This window comes from Oryza glaberrima, chromosome 6 (genome assembly GCF_000147395.1).
Source record: "Oryza glaberrima chromosome 6, OglaRS2, whole genome shotgun sequence".
Taxonomy (NCBI): Eukaryota; Viridiplantae; Streptophyta; class Magnoliopsida; order Poales; family Poaceae; genus Oryza; species Oryza glaberrima.
In genome coordinates this window covers 6,236,601-6,261,308 of record NC_068331.1, presented here as the reverse complement: position 1 = coordinate 6,261,308, position 24,708 = coordinate 6,236,601, and the positions used below count along the sequence as shown (strand labels likewise).

The following is a 24,708-nucleotide window of genomic DNA, read 5'->3' as shown; positions in this document are numbered from 1 at the left end:
AATATTTTCTTATAAATTCAAAACGGCATGCTTTCACACAATTTTAGTTAACAAATTTTTATGTTGCAAGCGTAACTAGAATAAAATCATAACCAACATTCATAGAAATCCCAAATAAGTTTTAAAGTACAAAGGGTATTTCAATAAAAAAAAGCCAACTACGCGTAAGCATTCGTAATAAAATTTCAAACACATTAAATAAGATGCCCGCGCATGTGCGCGGGCTACCTTCCTAGTTGATATAATTATAAAAAAAAGGTAAATCTCTTGGATTACTGCATGCCAGGTCATCACATTTCCATATGGAAAAACCCTATGTTTTTCAAAAAAAAAGTTGTATGTAGTAAACTTGTGTGCTCTTATATAATGTTGAAAATTCTTTAGCTAGTGTTGTTTGATCAAAAAAAAAGTGACGAGATCAACTTGATATATCTAATTACTAGTAAATTGCACAAATTAACCCCTGAGGTAGTAATTATTTAATGTTCTCCTGAACAATTAAGAGAAATCCTTAAAAAATTGTATTTTATTGTCAAAATGAATGAGCTGTCTTTAATCCCCTTTTTTGTTTTCTAAAGTTGAGTTCATGGATAAAAGACAACTAGTTAATGGAACTTGAAGTGTGGCCATTAAAAATAATAATGCGTAGTTGTCATGTCAGTAGCTTAATTAGATACCAATTTGTTATAATTTCACCATCTCCTCAAATATATATGGTATACAATAGATAGCATCAGTAAGGTGCTCAGTGTATATCATTATCCAGTGTGGAATCCTTATTTATTTGTCGTTGCATTGCATCGAGCTGAATCGGTTTGAGTTTCGGTTGTTGATTGTTTAATTAAATTGTACACAAGCTAACCTTTAGGTCTAGAAGAAAACAGGTAAATTGTTCTTTTAAAATTATTGGACCATTGGAAGCAAAAGACAACAATATAAGTGATACATATGATTAATTAAGTATAGGTTCAAAAACATTATCATGTTAAGCATGATGTGATCCATCAGAAGTTCTAGGCCATCCATTTGATCCTTCGTTGCACCTTAGGATTAGGTCAGCTGGAGAAAAGGGAGAAACAAACAAACATAAGAAAGAAACGTGCAAATGACACGACGAACAGCTTCTTGTTTGGGATGTGCAGCCGACAATACAAAAATATTAATTGCTCCACGCTTATCTCCTCAGTTAACAAAATATTTTGCTTGGAAGGATATTGTTTGATTAATTAGTTTGCAAAGAGTCACAGATGTTGGTGAACAAATATGATAGTACAATATTACATTTGTGTGGTTCTTAAGGCTTTGGCCGGTTACATTACGCCATTTTCTTGCATAGCTAGCCATGAATGATGAAATCAACAAATGGAGGTCCTCTGTTGAGTTGCATATTATAGTCCAAATCGTTTATAAATTTTAAAGTTTAATTTTTAATAATAGTTTCAGATATTTTTTTTATCTATCTTGTCAACAATTATGAAAAAAAAAGTTGGGCAATGAAAATGACAACGGAAACCTCTAAAATTAATCTTAAGTTCAATTCTAAATTTAAAAATCACTTTGAATCAATAAAAGCGAGGTGGACGCAGAACGTCACGACTCACATCTATTAGCACACACAGCATATATATCATCATCATCAATTGTTGTTGTTTTGAAGGTGCGACCCAAGTAAGATGCTGCTTGTTGGCTCCTGTGTGCTCTTCATAATTCAAATAGCTTCTGGTAATTGTGTTTGTAGCTGTTAACAGTTTTTATCATGATTTCAAGAAATATACAATATCTGTGTCAGTTGTATCAATATATGTTATGCTTTAAATCATTTGTAGGGAAGATCATAGACAATTTGGTCTATAGGTAGCATGTATATATGTATATAGCACAATTTTTACATACCCATGCTTACATATAACATTCATACAGACAAAGGTACTATGAAAACAAAGAAATTGAAACTTGTCCTTTTAACCAAACTAGTAAGATGTTTGTTCAAAGCAACAAAGGTGAACTTTTATTGAGATCCAAAATAAACCTTACTAAATTTTGGCAATGCCAAAATTTTGGCAAGTTGGCAGTATTCCTAAAATTTTAGTAGTATTTCTTATATATTTATCAAAGTTTGGCAACAAACTAAAGACATATTTTTGACAACTATACCAAAAAATGATATGGTTGAAAATGACATCAATCTGAACAGTCCCTAAAGTTTTTTTATGGGTCGCATGGTTGAAAATGGCATCAATCTAAATAGCCCCTAAAGTTTTTTCATGGGCCCATGCGACTGGCAATGGGCGAGGTTGAGGATCGACCTGTTTTCTTACCATTAACTGGTTATTGGTTTCTTTCTACCTTTTTTTTTCTCTCTTTGGATCTCAGAGGAAGCGGTGGTTATGTGCTACATGTGACATGAGGAGGAGTGAATGTATGACTTCCTCCCCTTTTTTTTTAAATTCACCAATTTATTTCCATTTCAGAAACGAAGTACGTGATTTAAAATACAGTTCGTTGTACTAAGAATCTACTCCAAGATGGTTTTTCAAAGCTCTAACCTAATAAGGGTTGCTAGGATAGGCAAGATGTGAGATATTTTGACAATCATATGCTGAAGGATTTAAAAGGTGCTTCAATAACTAGAAGATGAAGAGACACTTTGGTATTTAGCTGGAGCCTCCAAACTCCGTGTTATGTTGACTATGTCAATGACCTTTACAGCTTAAGTGAGTTTTTTTTTAGTTGTTTAGGGTGGAGAGTTTTTGAATTCTCCTTCATATGTGTATCTTCTCTTTCTTATTAATGAAACGATGCGTAAATCTTATATGTGTTCATAAAAATAAAGGTTGAAGGATTTGTATGCTATAATTAAACACTCTCATCATTTGCTAGCTTGACGATTTTAGTATCTATTAGTATGACTTTCCCTTATGATAGTAAGATAACCACACAGTATACCCACACCAAACAAACAGGGCTATTCGGTAGCTACCACACTAGCATCGATTTATTTTTTTTAAAAAAATAAACAAATAAAAGGATCCCATGGACAACTAGACAAGAGAGCATGAATAACTGTCCTCAATCCAGAAATGGGGCCACTGTGTTTCGGATTGAAACATCAGACTATCAGAGGGCATTCCCCACAACCACAATCCACCAAACACTAAACTCAAATCTCCCTTTTCCAAAAAGCCATCATGCTTTTGATCCGTATGTATTGCCGAAGGGGATAAGCGCTGAGCCTGTACTACCATTCATGGTCGCATGTACCAACCGTGCAAAAGCCGTGTCGATCGGTTTGCTTTATGGCCGAAACACATAATGTGTGGTACTTTCTTCGTTTCATAATGTAAGACTTTTTAACATTGTCCACATTTATAAAGATTTTAATGAATCTAAACATATATGTGTCTAAATTCATTAATATTTATATAAATAGGGCAATACTATAAAGTCTTACATTATAAAACGGAGGAAGTAGTAGCTAGTGACCCCCACCATGAAACCCCACCGTGTGCGTTCCATACATCCGTGGATGGCAGCAGACAGCAGTGCCGCCCATGGGCAGAGCACTAGTGGCGCATGGGGTACGGCTGCTAGCTGCGTGCAACTAGAGAGAGTTGGCTTAATTGTGTCATTGGTTATCCACCGGTTGTGTACATGTATTCAACTTTCGGAGTATATGTCAACGGATCGATATCACTTATCTTCTTAAATCCTACTCCATTCGTTCAAAAAAAATCAAATCTTAGAGATGAATCTGGACACATGTTAAGATTTATCCGTAGGATTTAATTCTTTTGATGACGGAGGGAGTATATCATTATTTTTATAATTCTTCAGGTATGGTTTAGTGCGGATCGAGGACACAACTATCCTTTTATATCTGATCTTACATTTTGTAACTGCATATAAATAGCAATCAACGTATATATGTTATGTGTTCTTCCCTTATATGCAAATAAAATTAGTTATGAAAAATTATAAAGAAAATTTGACCATGTAGAGTACAATGGCATCAATCCCTACCTAAAGTCCAAGTTTAAAATAGATGTGCATGTATCTTTTCCATCGACAAGAGAATGATTCTACAAATTGCCATCGACGAAAGCAAGACCTACATAATCAGGGGCGGAGCTAGAGTAATGAGGGGGTGCCCAGGAACCCGGTCAATAAAAATTTGTAGCTATACTTAACATATTTTCACCATGTGTGCACTCCCTCTATACAAATTTAGACACCCGTATTAGCTTAAACTCGATATAAAGCAGAGTAAATTAAACAAGTGGTATCCCTCTCCATCTCACTCTAGCTCAGCTCCTATACATAATATCAATATATCACGTACACATGAGTATAGGTGTGTTGCGTGAAAATAACAGAAACTCTATCATGAGCCATCCTATCGTCAACTTAATTATAGATCACTTTCGATCATCGATCACGAGCACACTATGGCATTTCCAGAGTCACAGGACCCCAGGTAGATTATCTAATTATAACTGAGTTATGTTATTGTAGTTATTATATTAGTCAATAATTAGATAATTAAGTATGTATAGGAACGTAGATATTTTCTTTAATTTATTCGCCACTGTGAGCATGGGAGGTGTGGCTATAGGTCGCGCTAGCTCCCCCAAGAACGTACCAAGAGCCCCACACGTACGTTGATCAGGTATGGCGCACGGATAGCCATGATCCATCTCAAACATTAGTGTTGATCGATCGAGCCATCGACGGTCTGCTTTGCACGTACCGAGCCCACGCGCATCGCCATCCCGGAACAATGCGATGCGAGGCATATCTCCACTCCCCCCGCGACGTCCCCGTCACACACCCCGCGCGCGATCGATCGGCGACGTATCACGCGTAACGCGCTGCCTCGCCTGGCCTGCCGTCCCGCTCTGGACGTGATCCTCTACAGTAGTGCGGGTACGATAGCGGTTTCGCTGGCGCGTGAACCGGTTACCATGTACGACCACAACTTATATATGCTACTACACCAGCAATACTGCGGACAATCATCGGTCGGTTCCGCTTGTTCGCTAGCTGCACTGGTACATGCCTCTGCAGTGCAGGACTATATATATGCATATTTTTTTCAATAATAGAATTTATTATTTCGGCCTTTGTTTTTCACTGAGGCTCTCTTTGTTTAGGTTTAGACTTATTGGCTTAGACATTTAAATTGGCTTATTGGCTTATATGATTTATAAGCCGGTGAATTTGATGTCTTAAGTTTAGTGGTAAAGTTATATATCTACCTCACATAAGCAAAAAAAAAAAAAACTTCTCTAACCTAGCTTTTGGCTTAATAATGTTAGAGTGGCTTATGGTTTCAAAAAAAACCAAACGAAAAAGCTGATTGTTTGTTTACGCTTACACTTTTCGGATTATAAGTTGGCTTATAAGCCTACCAAAGAGAGCCTGAACATAAATGAAGATTTATTGGTATTATCTATATTTTGAAGTTGGGTTTTAAGTTTTTTTTAAAAGCATTTTTAAAAAAATTAGCAGTGTTTTAAGTAGTTTTCTTATTTTTAATTAAGGTGGGTTTTTAGTTTGTAGTCGATTGTTCTATAGGCTTGTAATATTGGTTGTACCTTTCTTTAAAGTATAGACCGAAATAATTATATTATCTAAAAATAATTCTGGCCTTTATTTTATAGAAATTGCATTCGATTATTAAAGAGTTTATAGGTGGAAGAGTACAATTTATAAGATCGTAACATCTGAACACTCTAAAATTGCTTTGGAACACTATGCATGTTGCAGATGAGAAGCTCGGTAGAATATAATTGCTTGGAAGAAACCGCTAAAAATTACTTGGAACACTATGCATAGAAGCTAGCTAGAATTGCTTGGAACTTCCGGGAAAAAATAAAAACAAAAGGGGAAAACGATGTAGTGGAGTTATTCGAGCCCGCTCTCTTCTAGTTGGGTCTCGAGCAAAGCAAATATACTGTGCTTCTTCAGTGCCTCCACACTTTACTGACGATGGTATCTGAATATCTGGTCGATCTCGTGCTTGTTAAAATCGTCGTTCATGGCAAGCAACAAAACTTGCACGGCAATGTCTCTATAACTACGGCGATTATTCTGGTGGTTTTACATTTGCATCTGGAGAACTCACGAAGTCACGACGAATTAGGTGGTGTCCGAGATAAATTAAAGTGAAGATAAAGTTATGGCAGAAGAAAGCCATTAATGTATAACTAATTAAGGTTGTTCCGATTGATGTTATTTTTAACTATACCATTTTTTACCATTTTTCAGTAAAGTTGTCAAAAAAAAGTCTACATTTAGTTTGTTGCCAAACTTTAGTAAATATATAAGAAATCCTGCCAAAATTTGGTAAAATTTATTTTAGTTATAATATGAACAGTCGCTTAATTATTGTAATTTTTTAAAAATAAATTTTTTTAATATTTTGAAACAATTGTTACACATGATTTTTTTTAATTTAAAACCGTGCTAATAAAAATTAAGATAAAATTTACATCTTAATGAACAATAATGTGATCGACCGAAGTCGCTAGCGTCGGACTCATTCAATGGTAGATTTCCCCATATGTTTCCGCATGATTTCTCACTACTGTATATTGCCACGTGATTTCGCCAGTGTCGCGATAGGGATAGATAATGTGATTTTGAGTTTACACTGTTTGATCATTCGCCTTATTTAAAAAAATTTAGAATTATTATTTATTTATTTTTACTTACTTTATTATCTAACGTACTTTAAGCATAACTTTTTATTTTTTATATTTGCATAGTTTTTTAATAAGACGAGTGGTCAAACATTGTTTGAAAAACTTAAAATCTCTTATATTATGAAACGGAAGGAGTAATTGTTAGTACATTTTTGCACTGGAGTTGAAGAGAGTACTGTCGTTATTATAAATCTGAAATCGAGCTGGACTAGAGTGAGGAGAAAGATTGAAACAATAAATTCAACGTTCTTGCCAATTTAAGTTCTTGTTTCGCTCAAATCACTCTCACGGTGTGGAATATATAACGACTGTTTGTGCGGTCGTGGTGTTGCTGCGCACATGTCCTATGCTATAGGGGATGACTCCCTGTGGGCTTGTTTAGATTCCATGTTAAAATTTTTCATCATGTTAAATCGAATATTTAGCTGCCGTATGTAGCTTTCAAGATAAGCCGGAACGGAAGACCTCCTCTCAAAAAAAAAAATCAAATGTTTAGACATATGTATGGAGTATTAAATATAGAAAAAAAACTAATTACACAGATTGCGTGTAAATTGCGAGATGAATCTTTTAAGCTTAATTGCTCCATGATCTGACAATGTGGTGCTATAGCAAATATTTACTAATGATAGATTAATTAGGTTTAATAAATTCGTCTCACAATTTACAAGCGGAATCTCTAATTTATTTTGTTATTAGTATGTCCATATATCTGATGTAACACGCCAAAACATCTAAATAGAACGTGTGTTATAATATATGCGGGTTCACTTGTTCAACCCGCATGTCAACTATTTAAAGTTATAGAATAGTAACAAGAGGATATATTTCCGCTTTATGGATAGTTATAGACTTAGGTTGTGTTTGATAGAACAAGTTTTTATTTTTCACTCCCTCATTTTTCGTGTACACGTTTTTTAAATTATTAAAATGATGTTTATAAGAAAGTTGTTATAAAAATTATATTAATCTACTTTTCAAATTTTCTAGTAATACTTAATAAATTAGACGTTAATGAGCCATTCGATTATGGGGAGAGGTTCCCAACCCCTCCTCATATGCTTATGGTATTTGCCAGCTTAAATAAAATCTTCTTGTTACAGCTCCCGAAAATTGCACTGAACACCAACTGTTGCATTACCAAATTGGAACAAAAACATATTAAAAATCCAGCACGATACCAAGAAGAACCACTTCTTCATGTGTACATACACAAGTTTTACATAGTTTTTCTTTTTTACGGTTTATCAGTCATAGCTTAACCGATAAGCACGGATTGTACCCAAAATATGGTGATATGGGCATGGACTTCAATCACTTTCGCGCCATTAGTAGCTCGGAGCGTCCATACCACAGGAGAGAGAAGTAGTGCACACAACCAATCTCCTAAAACCTGAAGTCAAACCAGCCAATACGGTACACGTGGCATGACCATCACCCTGCCTCCCGGGCCCACATGTCATCGACAGAGTCATTTTTCACGCTTTGCGAAGTTTCCCCTCTCCACCGGCGACCAGCCAACCCACGGTGACTCCGGCCGCTATATATAGGCCAAGGCCGCAAGCCACTACCTCCCCAAGAGCGACGCCTCCTCCTCCTCCTCCGCCCCCCACACACGCCACCAAACCCCACCACAGCCAAGCCTTCTCCCCAACCCAAACCCACTCCACTTCCCCGGTGAGGCTGAGCGATCCACGACGAGGCACCCAATCGTCGCCGGCGACGGCGGCAGCAGGTTTGTTCTCTGAACTCTGATCCTTGGTAGAAGCAGCAGGTGACAAAAAGGTTTCAAGAAAGGAAGCATTTGTTCTTTTTTAGTTTTGGAAGGGGACCTTTCTTGGGGTATTTGATCAAGAAAGTGTTCCTTGGGTGTGAGATTCTCAGCTTTCTTTCGACAGTACAATCTTCTTCTTCTCAGGAAGAACAGAGATCCAGAGAACTTTTTTTCTCCCTCTTGGATTCATTCTTGTCCATGTTTCTAGCTTTTGTTTCTGTTTAGATTTAAGATTTCTTCTTTTTTTTTAAGCTTTAGCAAGCCAGGAAGGGTAGTTTTTACAGGCCCCTTTCATCCAGGCTCTGCAAGAACCACCCCTGTTCTTCGCTTTTTTTGAAGAAACAGGGCTTAATCAATCAATTATTTTAGTTCAGATTCTGCACAAAACAAAACTTTTTTTTCTTTTAGTTCTTGGTAGCCTTTAGTGTTGTTGCTAATGGCGGCCATAGATTTGTACAAGTATCAGCTGAGCTCCTCGTCCTCGTCTTCTTCCTCGGATCAGGAGCTCATGAAAGCGCTCGAACCTTTTATCAGGAGCGCTTCACCCACCTCCACCTCCACCTCCACCTCCACGCCATTGTTCTACTCCTCTAGCTCCATCTCCACCACCACCACCACTCCCTTCTCCTACTCGTCTCCATTGCCGCAAGAATCGTACTACCTCCCTGCTTCTTCGTCCTACGCCGCCATTGTTCCACCTCCGACGACGACGACGAACACCACCACCTCCTTCTCGGAGCTCCCTCCCCTGCCTCCCTCCTCCTCGTCGTTCGCCTCGCCGGCGAATGCTGCGGCGGTGGGGCTGGCTCACCTTGGCCCGGAGCAGATCCAGCAGATTCAGGTGCAGTTCTTGATGCAGCAGCAGCTGCAGCAGCGGGGGATGGCGGCGTCGGCGTCGGCGTCGGCGTCGGCGGCGGCGTCGTACCTTGGCCCGCGGGCGCAGCCCATGAAGCAGGCCGGGGCGGCGGCGGCGGCGGCCGGCGGCAAGATGTACCGCGGCGTGCGGCAGCGGCACTGGGGGAAGTGGGTGGCGGAGATCCGGCTGCCGAAGAACCGGACGCGGCTGTGGCTGGGCACGTTCGACACCGCCGAGGACGCGGCGCTCGCCTACGACAAGGCGGCGTTCCGCCTCCGCGGCGACGCCGCGCGCCTCAACTTCCCCACGCTCCGCCGCGGCGGCGCCCACCTCGCCGGCCCGCTCCACGCCTCCATCGACGCCAAGCTCACCGCCATCTGCCACAGCCTCGCCGCCGCGCCGCCCGCCTCCTCCAAGAAAGCCGCCGCCGCCGCCGCTCACCCGGACTCGCCCAAAGGCTCCGCGTCGACGACGACCACGACGTCGGAGGGAGACGAGTCGGCGATCTCCGCCTGCTCGCCTCCTCTCCCGCCGCCGCCACCGCCGCCGCCGGCGGCGCTCCCCGAGATGGCAAACCTTGACTTCACGGAGGCGCCATGGGACGAATCCGACGCCTTCCACCTCTACAAGTGTCCGTCATGGGAGATCGACTGGGACTCCATCCTCTCGTGATCAAATCAACTTTAATTAATTAAAATTAAATTAAATTAAATTAAATTAATGTAATCAGTAGCTTCCATGATCCGATGGAATATTAGACATCGGCCATGGCTGCTGCAATTAGGGTTTAAGAAGGTCGTCGTCGTCGTAGTAGTAGGATTAAGTCATTAAGAAGGGTTTAAGATAAGTGTTCTTAGCTTATTATTGCTGTATTAATTTTCTGTACTTAGTAGTTATTATGATCTCCTGGTTACTTCGCCGGTTGTTTTTTTTTTCTCTCGGCAAGGCCAGTTGAGGGTGTAATGTAATGTAACTTTTGGTTACTGCTGTTGCAATTCACTCTTTAAAATTTTTGTAATGTATTTACTTCGCTCATTTGCTGATGTTACTGTTTTCACGACCTGATCACTCAAGTACTACTGATCATGTAGAACTTTTTTATCTGTATTATATGGTTATTCTTGTGTACTGCTATTTCCTTCATTCATCTCATATTATATTATAAGTTCTTTTTTGTTTGTCTAAGTTAAATTACTTTAAGTTTAAGTTTATTCATGTTTATAGAAAGAAATAGCAAACAAATATACTATAACAATATATTTGATGATGAATTTAATTAAACTAATTTGATGTTGTAAATATTTCTATGTTTTTTTATATAAACTTAGTTAAATTTGATGAAATTTAACTTATGACAAACCCAAAATATAACAGGGAGTAGATCGATCTGATGTTGTGATGCACAGCAGTGGTGCTTTGTCTTCGGCACTGGGAAAGGTTGCACTTTTATTGTACTTTCTCAAGAACACGTCACTTTAATTATACTTTTCATTTCTGCAGTAAGAAAGGGATAATGAAGTTGTGCCTGTGAACTCCACCAGATATGGGTTGAAGAACTATAGGGTCTCAAGTTTCCAAACCAAAATAAAAATTAAATACTAAAATCACAGGACGCCAAGCTATTTGATTGACCAAATTTAATAATTGCTAAAAACAAATTATGCAGAATAAAGATTGACACGGTTGAAGTGCAAGAAGAAGACAAAAATGGAAGGAAAGAAATATAGGGAGAGACGTATACTTGGTCAAAAGTGGCATCCTTCTCTTATAATCCAACCATAAAATAAGTTGGTGTGGTTTTCAAACAAAGAGTTGTGCTGTGCATGAATACTTCATAATCACTCAAGCTTCCAGAGGCATTGTCATTTAAGGTGTTTATATTCCAAGTTGGGAATTCGCAGATTGCTCAGTTCAGCTCTTATCCTCTGAAAGGGACAGATTGATCATCTGGAATGAGAGGGGAAAATTAACTTCCACTATGCTTGTATTTCAATAATCTGAGTATATAAGTGGTTAGTGGAAGTGTGAAACACAGGAGAAGAGACAAGGAAATAATAAACACAAAATATATTAATGTGTGCAATGCATCTATTCTTGTTCTCCCTTTATTGCGTAGAATTCTGCAATCCTCTTAGCTTTTCCTTTGGCTTTGCTTGGACCAATGGCAAATTGGCAACTGTGCAATGGAAGTCTGCGTTAGGCCCCTTTGAATTGGAGGAAACATGGAGGAAAAACAAAGAAATTGAAATCCTACACTATTCATGGCTTTGATTCATAAGAATGAGAAAAGAAAAAACGTAGGAAACTTTCCTATTCATAAAAATGAGAAAAGTAAAAACGTAGGAAAGTTAACATCCACTCTAACTCTTGAAAAACTTTCCTTGTGTCTATCTCTCTTATCTGATTCCTATATTTTTCCTGCGGTCTAATTAAACGGTCAGTTCTGTGTTTTTATGTGTTTTGCAATCATCTGTTTTAGGGCCCCTTTGAATCAAAGGATTTATGTAGGAATTTTATAAGATTCAAATCCTATAGGAAATTTTCTTATTTGGCCCTTTGATTCAAAGGATTGAAGCTTTCCAAATCCTATGAAATTCCTATGGAATGGCACATTGCATGTGGATTTTGGAGGAAATTTAGCAAGAGCTCCAACCTCTTGGAAATTTTCCTTTGAGTATATCTCTCTCATCCGATTCCTGCGCTTTTCCTGCGCTCTAATCAAACGACCATTCCTGTGTTTTTACTATGTTTTGCAATCCTCTGTTTTACACTTCAATTCCTGTTAGAATCCTGTGTTTTTCCTATTCCTCCGTTTTTTCTACTCTGCGATTCAAAGGGGCCCTTACACTTACATTCCTATCAGAATCTTGTGTTTTTCATATTCCTCCGTTTTTTCAATCATGCGATTCAAATGGGTCCTTTAACTGCCAAGCACGCCTGTTAATTTCCATTATAAACTGACAAGCACGCCTGTTTTAGTTCTATCGAAATTTAAACTTTAACCATCAATATTTAAAAATATGTACTCCCTCACTTTAACTTTTTTTCCTTATTAAACATTTTTAAGTTGGACTAAGTTAATTTATAAAAAATAGTAATATTTTTAACACAAAACAAAAATATTATCAAATATATTTAATATTACATCTGATTAAGCTAATTTAATGTTGTGGATGTTACTAATTTTTTCTACAAATTTAATCAAATTTAATGAGGTTTGACTAAAAAAATTAAAATGACTTATAATATGAAATAAATGTAGTATAATTTAATATTATAAGATTTATGCTTTTGTAGATTCACGGTGAGAAATATTTTCATAATATATAAATCAGAAGTTGCTAAACCATATGAATTTCTTAAGAATTCATGGTTATAGTTATGACTGTTTGACATTCAACAAATTAAATCTAAAACGACAAATAATTTAAAAATGATAGAGTACTTGTTAGTCTGTTTAAGTTTCAGGATGAGTCACCACTTGTACAAAGCTAATAACTCTCCGTACAATGTGGAAAACCTGATCCGGAACTTATTGAAGATATTGCTTGATCCAACTGGTGTACTTGCATTTAAACTTGCTAAACTTAGTTCGAACGGGATGTTGCTTTATTTCTCGTTTTTCGTTACTCTACTTCTCAAACTACCAATGTGTTTTGTAAAAGAAAAAATCTAGTTCTGTTTTTAGCCTTGAGTTGTAGAGGAGGAGGCCGAGCTGACAGCTTCGGAGGAGGCAGGGTGGAGGTGGAGGCGGCGACGAGATCGTGTCTTGGAGCTCCCGTCTGGCAACCGCCATGGTGTCCCCTCCCCGCTTCACGAGCGTGAGAAAAGGGAGCAAAGCTCCTCATCGTGGCTCCTCAGCTGCGATGATCTCCTGTAGGTGCCATCAAGTTCGGGAAGCTTCGACGGCGCTGGTGTGGGGGAAACTAGAGGTGAGGATGCAACGATCAGTGAAGACTGGCTGCCGCACGACTCCCAACTCCCATGTTTCCACTTCCTCACACGCCGACGCCCGATGTGCGACTTAGTCTCTTCCCACATCGACACTGGATCTGAGGCCACCGCCGCCGCCGCCTTGGGCTTTCTTGGCCGATTGCTCTCTGCAAGCATCGCCTGACCTTCGCCCCCGGCACCCTTAGAGGACCAGTCCCCGTCGCCGTGAGTTTCGCCCGTTAGATCGCCATGCCCATCTCTCTCTCTAGATCTCCTGATAGGTGGGCCCCACCACTGTTTTATTTTTTATTTTAATTTGATTGCCACATCACTCAAAAACTAGTGCCACGTGTGGGCCACATCAAACCAAAACCACTCAGGATTAACTAGGGGGAGGGGTAATTTATCCGGATTGAGATTAACTAATTAAGAGGGCCGGGTAATTCATCCGGATTGAAAACTTCGGGGTTAAGAATGTCTGATTGTAAACTCTAGGGGGTGATAGGACTAGCCTAATGTTTAGAGGGTAATTCGTTTTTTTTTTCATAATTTAAAGGGCCATAGGCTGGGATCTCAATCTCAAGCTGATCTGCACTAGTGAGTCAGCTAAAACATCACTAGAACGGAACAGATGCTTTGACAACATTTTTCACACGGGCGATTCCAACTGGGCAAATTCGAGAAGAAACCTTGTTAATTCATCCATGGAGATACGGGTGGAAATCGATGGTCTACCGGAGCATATGATCCCTTTCACATCGATCGAATCAGAACAGCGAAAAGAAAGAAAGAAGGAAAAAGGACGCCGAGAGGAGCAGCAGAGCTGAGGCCGACCTGCAAATTAAGCTGCAAGTGTAGGTCTGGGTCGTGCTACACGGTGCTGAGTCAATTAGGACGACAGGTTTGGAGGCACTAATTCGCGATTCTAATCTGTCGAGAGGATGTCTCTCTATACGTGTATACTTCTATATTCCCAAATACAATGTAATCTCACTTTTTAAGTGGAAGTGTGAAACAGAGTTAACGATGTCAAAGATTGGATGGAGATAGGAATACTTTCTCCCGTCATATTCGATGTTTAGGAACATAAAAAAGTATTGCCAATAGATTTGGCTTGAAAACAATACTAGCATAATACATAAACTAAAAGGATATAATACCATAAATTTATTGTCTAGACACTCTCTTTATTGTAAGCAACCAACATCGTATGAAAAGAGGTGGAGGGACTATAAAATTATGGTCATAATTTAACTTTACAGACTGAAAAGCAACGTCACATATTTTCTAGAGGGACTACTTGTTCGTGAGTAGCTTGGCCCATAATTTGCCAAGTCCAAGTTTCCAAGCGTTATACTACTATGGAAGTCATTTTATTATTATTATTATTGTTGTTGTTGTTGTTGTTATTATTATTATTATTATTATTATTATTATTATTATTATTATTATTATTAACTACTACTTTCTGGGTTGTATAGGTGGTGGAAATTACGTTGTTAGGCTTTTGTACCAACTATATATCTGCTTCAAGGCCTGTCGATGGCTCAACTTCCAAATTGGCTACAAGAATGGGCTCTATTCGGCCTAGTTAGGCCAAAAGTTTGAGGCCCGATATATAATGGGAAAAGGTTTGTTCGGAGGAATAAGTTCACTCTGACTCCCTCAAAAGTGATTGGACCCTAACCTGTGACCCTAAATCGCAAAACCAGAGGGTCACGGATTAGATTACAATCACTTTTGAGGCGGGAGTCAAAGTGAACTTATTCCTTGTTTGGACGCACTCAACTTTTGGTCAAATTTGATTGGAATAAGTCCACTCTAGGTCCCCCATCTAAGGATCGAGATCAAATCGCACCCCTCAACCGAGCAACCGGGTAGAACACATCCCTCATCTTTCAAAACCAGTGTAAATATAGTTCCAAGACGGTATTGAGAATTGTTTTAGGTGACGTAGCGTCTACGTAGCAATTAAATGCAGCAAAAGGAAATACAACACTGTGCGACCCATATGTCAGACACAAAAGAAAAACATCACTATCCCCTTCTTCCCCTATCTCTCTTTGGCTCTCCATCCGCAGCCCGACGTGCACCGACGACAAGCTCCCCATCTCTTCAAACCTAGCAACGGAAGCAAGGGAGGACACTACAACAAAGACATCCGCGACGATGGTGGCTATGCTGGGGGCGAGCGCGGTGCGGGGAGACGGGCGCAGGTGACGTTGTGCTTGTCTCTCGGTGCTTATGAGTTTCGTTGGGCACCAGGACTCGTGGTACCACCGCCGAACCTTGTCCCTCGACACCCGATTAGTCACCTACAGCGATTGCGTCGCTAGATCCGCTCCATGCCATGCACATGAACCTCCGCCGAAGCTCAAACCCCTATCACCTCGCCTGCCGAAGCACCACTCCCCCATCTCCCTTCTTCCCTCCCAACCTCATCGCTAGATGCTTCACCAACACCACCTGCTGCACTGGCACCATCAACCACGGCCTCCTCTACTTCCTCAACCTGCCATCCGTCGTGCCTTGGAAGGGGGTCGCCTATATATTTACACCATGGTGGGGGAGGTCGAGGAGGTGGTAGTGGCGGTGCCTCCTTTCGTTCCCATGAGCTGTTCCGCCACCGTGCCACCGGAGAGGGAGCTCGACGCTAACACCGGGGTAGAGAGGGAGTAGGCGAGAAGGCCGGTGACCACGCCGGATGTTGATGGTGGTGACGACAACGCGATCGGGCACCACGGAAGGGGGGCGGTGGGGATGGCTGACCATGGTCGCTGTTTGGGCACCCACTTCTTGCCACTATGACAGCCTCCTTTTGGGCCGACCAACCGAGGCCGTTGTGGTCATGGAGCCTGAAGGCCAACTAGAAAGGGAAATAAGAGGAAAGAAAGAAGCAATGGATGGCATATGGACTCATGGTTTTTATTATTTTTTCATGTGACTGTTACGTGGGCCCATGTGACTAACAAGCGCCACTTAGATGCCATGTAAGTGCCACATCAGTGAAAACCGTCTTCCAAATCATCTTGGGACTAAATTTAAACTGGTTATGAAAGATGAGGATTGCGTTTTATCCGATTTTACGGTTTAAGGATGTGATTCAAACTCAACGTCAAGATGAGAGATGTAAAGTGAACTTACTCCAATTTGATTCGTACACCTCAATTATAAAACCGGGTATAACGCATTTCCCAAGTATTAAAATCAGTGCAAAACAACTCTCTTGATTGTTTTAAAGGTGATTTTAGCTGATATGGCTACATAGTCATTTGCACTTTCAATATTTAAGGTGGTGATATACTCGGTTTTGTGTTTGGGGGATAAGAATCAGATTCTACCAATAGTTAAGAGAATTAAAATGGACTATTCTCAGAAATAATGGGGTTAGATGTTAGAGCTGGGCCTCGTTTACCGTTGTATACTGGCCCGAGGTAACAGCCTTTCTGCGCTAGGGTTGGGTTTCACTGCAAACTTGGGCCTTAAGTGGACCTAAACTGGGATCGTGACTCGTGGGCTTCAAAGGCTGCAAATTTCGTGATTTCTTTTCTTGCTTGTTACCGGTCCTTTTATTAGCTCGACGCCTCGACCCCAATGCATTTGTCAGATCTAAACCATTTTCTTCATCTGAGATTAGTTTAATTTATCTCCTTTTTAGGCTCATAATTAACCATCTTTTGACATGCATATAATTTAATCATCTGTAGTAGAACAGTGTTACTTGCGTATATACGTACAGTACCTTGTAGTAGCATGTAGCGAAATTATACATGCTACTGCAATGCACTCTCGTACCAAAATATAGTAATCTATAATTAGGTTGGATATCTCATAATACTATAAATCTGAATAGGAGATCTTAATTATTACCCACTTATTTAAATTATAAATGGATTCACAGGTTAATTAACCATCTATATCATGTGGAGTTCTGTCCAAATTCGTAGTAATGTGAATATGTCATATTAGATTACTTCTTCCTTCATCCCAGAATATAACAATCTAGTTAGTATCAGATAAGACGTACTTCATCCATCCCAGTAAACATGTCGTTCTACCGATCGATCCGTGTCCCATACTCTAGATTGCTATATCCTAGTATTTGATTCTACATTGCTATATTCCATTAAAAAACCAACCTAGCTAAGGATGTGACACTTCATAATATAACGAATCTAGATATGCTTATGTCTAAATTTATCGTACTATGAAGTGTTCTATCTGTGCCAAGGTTGGTTTTTTTAGACGGAGTATATTTTAAGATGGGTATTAAGAGCAACTAGGAAGGTAGCCCGCGCATATGCGCGGGCATCTTATTTAATATCGCTTGAATTTTTATTTTGAAAATTTATATGTGGGTGACTTTTTCTTTATATATTTTGACTCTATTATATATATATTTCCATCAATAACTTCTTTGAGATTGCTATATATATATATATATAAGTTTAATATATATGGTACATGTTTTTCCTAACTAACCGAATTTAGTATAGAATACCCATGTACCATGCATATTTAATAGAAATCAAAGAGGAAAAAAACATTAAGCATACTCCCTCCATTCTTTTACTTATATTAAGGGCACTGAAGCAGTCTCCAAAACATATAACTTATACATGGTGGTAAATAGGATTTATACTTTCTTTTAGAAGTTAAAATATAGTCAATATAAATAAATATTGTTAATTCAATGGTAATTAACGTGATGGTGTAAACTTTGTTCTCAAACATTGTAGAGCTAATTTAGTTATGCATGCTTGTAAAGTGATGCATGATATTATAATATGTGTTGTTGTTGTTATCCGTTAGATATGATGCAAAGGGTTAAAATATGACCCAGAATAATATTTATTTTCTTATAAATAAGAACATAGTCAACATGGATCTTTAGCTATTGATTTAATTGCAAAGAATATAAGAGTATGAACGTATAAAAGTTGTGTGTGTAATCTAAAAGATACCATTTGTTTAAAATTTCTTATATAATAAATGTTATCTTAACTACTATAAAAAGTAAATTTTATAAAAAAAAACCTAGCAATTATAATCAAAATCGCACAAAATCGTAGGGATTTTGGCACGTGGCACATAACCTATGCTAATTTTTTTTAAAAAAAACAGACCATTAACTAATTTGACATAGTCATATATCAAAATTTTTAAAAAGAATAAACTTACATTGATGTAATATTTATATGATGAATAAAGGACTCATATGTGATTGTATAAGTCAATGCTCAATAGAGTGGTTTTATAAAGCTTTATGGCCATAATACTTGAGGTTATGTGCTACGTGCCAAAATCTCTGTGGTTTTGTGCAACTTAGACCATAATACGTGTGTTTAGGTCAAATTTACTCAAAAAATAGTAAAAGGGAGGGAAGAAGGAGGTGAGGGGAATGTTGGTGCGTGCATGCATTACGAAGCGATATACAGTCTTTTTTTTATATCTTTTATTGACTATTGGATATCAGGGATGAGAATATAGAAGTGATATACAATAATTGAATTCAGTTTGCGGAAGTGTTTCACAATTTTTTTTCACTGTTGGGTGAAATGCAATGGTGAGTGTATAGTGCGAGTACATATTCTATTTTCTATTAAATCATTTGTAGAATCTGCCTACCCATACTTAGGTCTAAGACTTGACATGTGGTGCTCGTATTTAGAGCGCAGTTTCTCAGAGGTACTTATAGGAGTAGAGTATGAGCTCATAGAGGTAAGTATAGTATACACGTGTGTATGTGACTGTCCTATATTTGTAATATGATGAAAAAAATATTGTATACATTAAAGGGTAAAGTCACTGGGAAATTATTTGTTTATTATACCTGATCAATTGAAATATCTCAATCTACAGTTGACGAAGAGAGGAACATGGTCGCAGCGTATAGATGGAGCTATGTATGATGCACGGAGATGTACTACTTGATGATCGATCTGTTTGTTTTGTATTAGGATCGATTTAATCTATCTAAATGGTTTCAAATTATGTGTCCACGGGACTAAGTGAAAATAGATGGTTAGGTGCCTTACTTGATGGACGTAAGTAATCTTCGTTGCCGTTTAAATTTTGCTTTCAGATATATTTTGAATCTTAGATGTAATTAATTTTGAGATAAGTGTGTGCTATCCTCCCGCAAGGGCGCAAGGCCCAGGTCATTTTGTCAGGCCCACGTTCAACGTATTCACTTGCATATTTTGCATACTATATTCTTAATACGGTATTCATGGAAAATACTTGCGCGAATGTCGCGTGGGTCGTGGAACATTGTGTGGGTCCTCGTTTTTCTCGTTACGCCACGTGGCAATTTGAGAGTGTTTGTAAGATATCCATGTGGCGGCTTGAGAGCGTTTATAGGAAGTTTAATGGACTTTTAGTACATAATACTCCCTCCGTTTTTTAATAGATGATGCCGTTGACTTTTTCTCACATGTTTGACCATTCGTTTTATTCAAAAATTTTATGCAAATGTATAAGATATAAATCACACTTAAGGTACTATAAGTGATAAAACAACTCATAACAAAATAAATTATAATTACGTAAATTTTTTGAATAAGACGAATGGTCAAACATGTGAGAAAAAGTTAACGGCGTCATCTATTAAAAAAACAGAGGTAGTAGATAGATAGATGGCACAGCACAGCGTGCACACACTAGCCCCTCCAACACAAGCACGACACGTGTAGGACGCATCTGGCGTAAACACACGCAGTGTCCAGGCCAATTTTGGCACATAACATGTGCACACGCAATCGCATGTGTGCGCTGACACGGCAGCTGGCAGAGGATCAGCCTGCTTTGCTTTTGCTTTGGAGGTCTAGCTGCACGACACTACAAGTACGCTACACAGGCTACAGTCGTCGTCTTTCCGTGGTCGCATGCGTGCTGCATGCACTGCTGATCCGGCCATGGAATCTCATGATCTACTCCAGCTACCACAGCCTGATTCCAGAGCCCGATTCGCTTCCCCCGAGGGGGGAATCTAGGTCAAACGCAAGTCTAGATTCCCATACAAATGTGGCACCTCCTCTCGCGTCAAAGCCCACGCTGATTGCAGACGTTTATATATACCCATTTTTAGTAGATCATATTATCGGTAGAAGTTGGGGGTTTGTCCCATCTCTTTTTTTTTAAGCTTTTTTCTATTCACTTCTAGACTTTTTAGCCATGTGTCTACGGACAGAGGCCGGAAATGTAATCTATTTTCATTATCTAAAAAAAATATATACCCATTTTTTGTTGCCCAGTATTCACAAACAGCAACTACGTACATACAGAGAAGGGCCAACTGTGAATAATGTGAGCATCAGCTGTGAATAAGTGGATTGACAATTGACTGTTGCATGGTGGCGATCATCAATGGCGTCCGGTTTTGCAAAAGAGATGGGCGACAGGGAGACGGTTACCTTTCGGGCCACACGATTTACTAGCCGACCGACACTACCAGAAAAATAAATTTTACAAACGGTCAAAAACAGTTTTTTTTGGGACGATCATCCACCGCACCTGCAGTTAAAGGCATCAATATCCACCTACGAAAATTATTTTTACACAAATGTTACAATCTCGCAGTGGCAAAAATATTCTCGGCGGACAAAAAAAAAATCCCCCTCCACCCTCACCCACTGGGTTCAGCCCCCTTTTGCTACCTTAATCCAATAATAAATCACAAATTCTGCATCCATTCAATAAATCCAATCACTGACATGCAAAATATCTATACATCATATTCAAACATTGTTCAACATGTAATCAACAAATAAAAACAGTCGTTGTTGTCGCAACGTCGTGTCGATGAAGAGGTCATCATCACAGCGCCGCCCACTCGAGTCCTCTTCCTCCACCGCCCTCTACTGTCGTAGTTGCCACTGCTGTCTTCCCCCTTCTGACTGGATCTGGGAGGAAGACGGAGGGGAGGGTCGCACCGTCGCACCCTCTTAAACCGCCGCTACACTCAACCCTTCGAGTGGATGTAGGAGTGAGGGGGAGGGAAAAGGAGGGAAGGCTTGCACTGCCGCCACTCTCCCCCTCCGACGGGATCCGAGAGGGAGAGGGAAGGGGAGAGAGGGGAGGGGAGGGGAGGAAATGTGTCGCTGCATCTTCTTCTGTAGTTGCCGCTGCCCTTCTCCCTTCGTCAAGATCTACAGAAGAAGTCTTAGCAGGCCGAAAATCGCTTTTTAGTAGTGTAATTGTGATAGTCTATTAGATACGTGTTTACATATATAATTATATCTCTCGCACTGGATTTATTTATTTTCGAACAAAGAGATTACCATATAGAATATAGCACGAGAGTGTGCATATGATCGAATGGAGTCTATACGTCTACGATCGAGTAGGGCGAGCGAATGGATCTTATCTTCTCGATTGGGTGGCATCAATTATCGACGCCCATGTGGATGTATGCAGTGCAGCCATGGTATGAGTAGTCACCGATCGAGGAAGAATTAAAGCACAGTACCGGCCGGTCATCCTCCAAGTCGTCAACAACTACTCTAGCATTGTTATTGCCTAGAACCAAATTGCATGCGTAGAGCATATTCGCCTTTAAAATTTGGAGCAAGGAGCACCACAGGATGACTGAAGAAGGATAGAATTAATGGCGGTAGTTGCCGAATGCCGGCAGGCCGGCCCGGCCGGCGTACGCGCGTAGCAGAAGGATCAGGGCCGGATGAAATGCGTGGCGAGGCGCACGCGCGGACGAGTTGGGGGCGGGGCCGTCGCTGCCGCAGCCGGCCACGCAGTCGCGAGCGCCAACCGCGAGGCCAGTGGATGCATGGCACGCAGCCAGCAGACGCGTCGTCCCGGCCGTCCCCCACGTACGGCGCCTCTCGTCTGCTCGTCGCATGCGCGCGCGCGCCTTCTTCGGCCGATCGACGCGTCGTGTCAACCAGCACGTAGTACGACATGCAGCTAGAGCTAGGATAGGTAGTGGCATCGAGATGTCACGTTGGTCGGCTCGGCTGATCTGCTGCAGCAGCAGCAGCTTGATGTGAAAAGACATGCGCAGCCGGCCGGCCTTCCGGCCATCGATCCGCAGGCGCGAGAGGACGGTGTGGTATATCTTGGTCAGAGAGGGCACGTACGTCCGGGCGGCTGCCTTGTGCATGCATCGGCCGGGGCTCGCGCCATGCAGAAGCGAGACCAGAGGGCATATGCACACACACCGGTTGGCTAGCTTGCTTGCTTGTGCATCATATACATCGATCGATAGATCGCGATTCGCGAGTACGCATGCGCGTCGGAATGTCGACGACACTACCGGCAGCTATGCATGGCTGAAAAGAACTTTTCGCGCCAAAATAAATTAATCTAATACGACATATAACATATATATTCTAGAATATAAAAGACACGGTAAACTATAATAGAAGTGTGTTCTTTTAACGTTCGTACTAGATTAACTTATTTTGAATAGTAATTAAATTTTGGGTTTAAATTTGGACACACGGTATCCAGATTAATTCAAATCCAGAGTTTTTTTTTTGAGACGGATGGAATATTATTGTTGTGCAGGCTGGGCTATCGTGATATGATGCAGCTCAACGACTCATGTCGCCGACACCAGACATGTGTTTTTTTTTTTCAGCAGGTACTGATCGACATATATACAGTAGATGGAGTACGTTAGTCGTGAGAGGCATTGTTGTTGCAGTAGTGATGACAAGGGGTAGTCATATGGCCAAGGTTTGACCATACACGTACACAACTACACACTTACGTGCGTGCGTGCGTATGTACGTCCCCTACGTACGTATTAACGTATACTACACTGGCCAGTGGTATGGCGCTAGTACTAGTACCTTCTACGTGTAAACTCATTCTCGCACTAGCTACCAGCTGGCCACTGCTTTGGGGTCTTAGCTAGGTGCATGAGAGAGAACTTGTGTTTGCGAATTCCGGTTGGCTGGCAAGTGGACTACTTGAAACAATGTCGTCATTTGTATACGTGTGCACACACTTTTCTTATGAGATAAATCTAGCTACATGCACATAGTACATATGATGTCTACATTTTACACATCACTACCTAGCTACTAATGCACATAGTATACATTTTAGAGCAGGTACAATAACTTAGGCTGTGTTTAGTTACTGAAAAAAGTTAAAAGTTTGAGCAAAATTGAAAGTTAATTTGGAAAAAGTTAAAGTTTATGTGTGTAGGGAAGTTTTAGATGTGATGTGATGTGACGTGATGGAAAGTTAGAAGTTTGAGATAGTTAAGATGAACTAAACATGACCTTATTATTAGCCCGAAAGGAGAAGAGCTAAACCGACGTTTGCTTTCATGGGTAACTATGCAACCAGTGGGACCGTAGGATCACAGCTTGTCAGCATGAATGCTTTTGGTGGGTTGAAAACTTGAAATGAGATTTTTCATTGGTTAATGTATCTCATGTATAGCTTCTACTGCACACCATAGTTGAAAAACCCGGATCGGCTCGAACTGCTCGAGTCCCTGGGTCACCGGCCAGCGGTTCAACCGCCGGTTCACATGATTCGAATGTATTGATGGAAAAGACGGTAACCGGAAGTGTTATATTATATGAATATTCTGCTTTTGTCACAGGCGAAAATTAGCTAGATGGTGGGTGGGTGGGTGTGGGTTTTAGCTTGCCCACCAGTGTTCGAACCCCATTCTCTACCTTTTTCATGCTATTTGCAATCCTCTCTTGGCATGATAAATCGGCCGGCTCAGTTCACATAAAACAGTTCGGTTCAGACGATTTGTCCCGGTTCAAATGCACCCTCATTCTCTAGTATCTACCTTTTTTTTTTCTATTTTCAATCCTCTCTTGGCATGATAAACCGGCCAGCTTGGTTCGCTCTGGTTCGCCGATTCGCATGAAAACCGTCCGATTCAAATGCAGGTGCAGTCTTTATAGCAAACCGAGCCGCCCAGACCTTTGGCTTCGGGTTTTTCCGGTTTAACTGCCGGGCTGGTCCGTTTATTTCTTACTATGCTACACACACATATTAGAGTAAGCGGTAAGCTCTCATATTGACCTTGCTGGCTTGCTCTTATGTGAAGTCCCCTTCGTTGCCAACTCAGAGGAGCAACTTCGTCCTCGTCCTGGTTACCTAGGACGGACGGCGGCGACGCTTTTGGCGTCGTTTTCCTTCTTGGAGGCGTCGTTTAGAAGTCCTATTCCTTTGAGGTGTTGTGTGCTTGTTTTGTTTTAAGCAGTAGGATCAGACGTAGACGCGTGGTGTGGTTGTATATTTTCTTTTTCCTGACTATAGTCTCCCAGGACTATAGGCTTGTATTTTATTCCTTCTTTATCAATAAAAATGTCGCACTATTTTATACATATTGTTTAAGAAAAGAGAGAAGCAACTTCAATTCCGGACAGAATGTAAGTGTGAGCTACCCAGCTAGCCTACCTCATATCGATCCAGCAACGTACTGGCACCAAAACCAAAAGATTTGT

At 40.4% G+C, this 24,708-nt stretch overlaps 1 protein-coding gene across 1 annotated transcript; it reads left to right on the top strand.

The window, feature by feature from the left end:
- The first annotated feature begins 8,288 nt into the window (after positions 1–8,288).
- LOC127777945 (ethylene-responsive transcription factor RAP2-13-like) lies at positions 8,289–10,356 on the top strand. Its single transcript, XM_052304566.1, has one exon. It carries the CDS (start codon positions 8,915–8,917, stop codon positions 10,004–10,006), a length of 1,092 nt encoding a protein of 363 aa, XP_052160526.1. The 5' UTR covers positions 8,289–8,914; the 3' UTR covers positions 10,007–10,356.
- The last annotated feature ends 14,352 nt before the right edge of the window (positions 10,357–24,708 follow it).

What these genes read in the sequence shown, in the direction of transcription:
- LOC127777945 (XM_052304566.1), top strand. Translation starts at nt 8,915, where the DNA reads ATGGCGGCCATAGATTTGTACAAGTATCAGCTGAGCTCCTCGTCCTCG.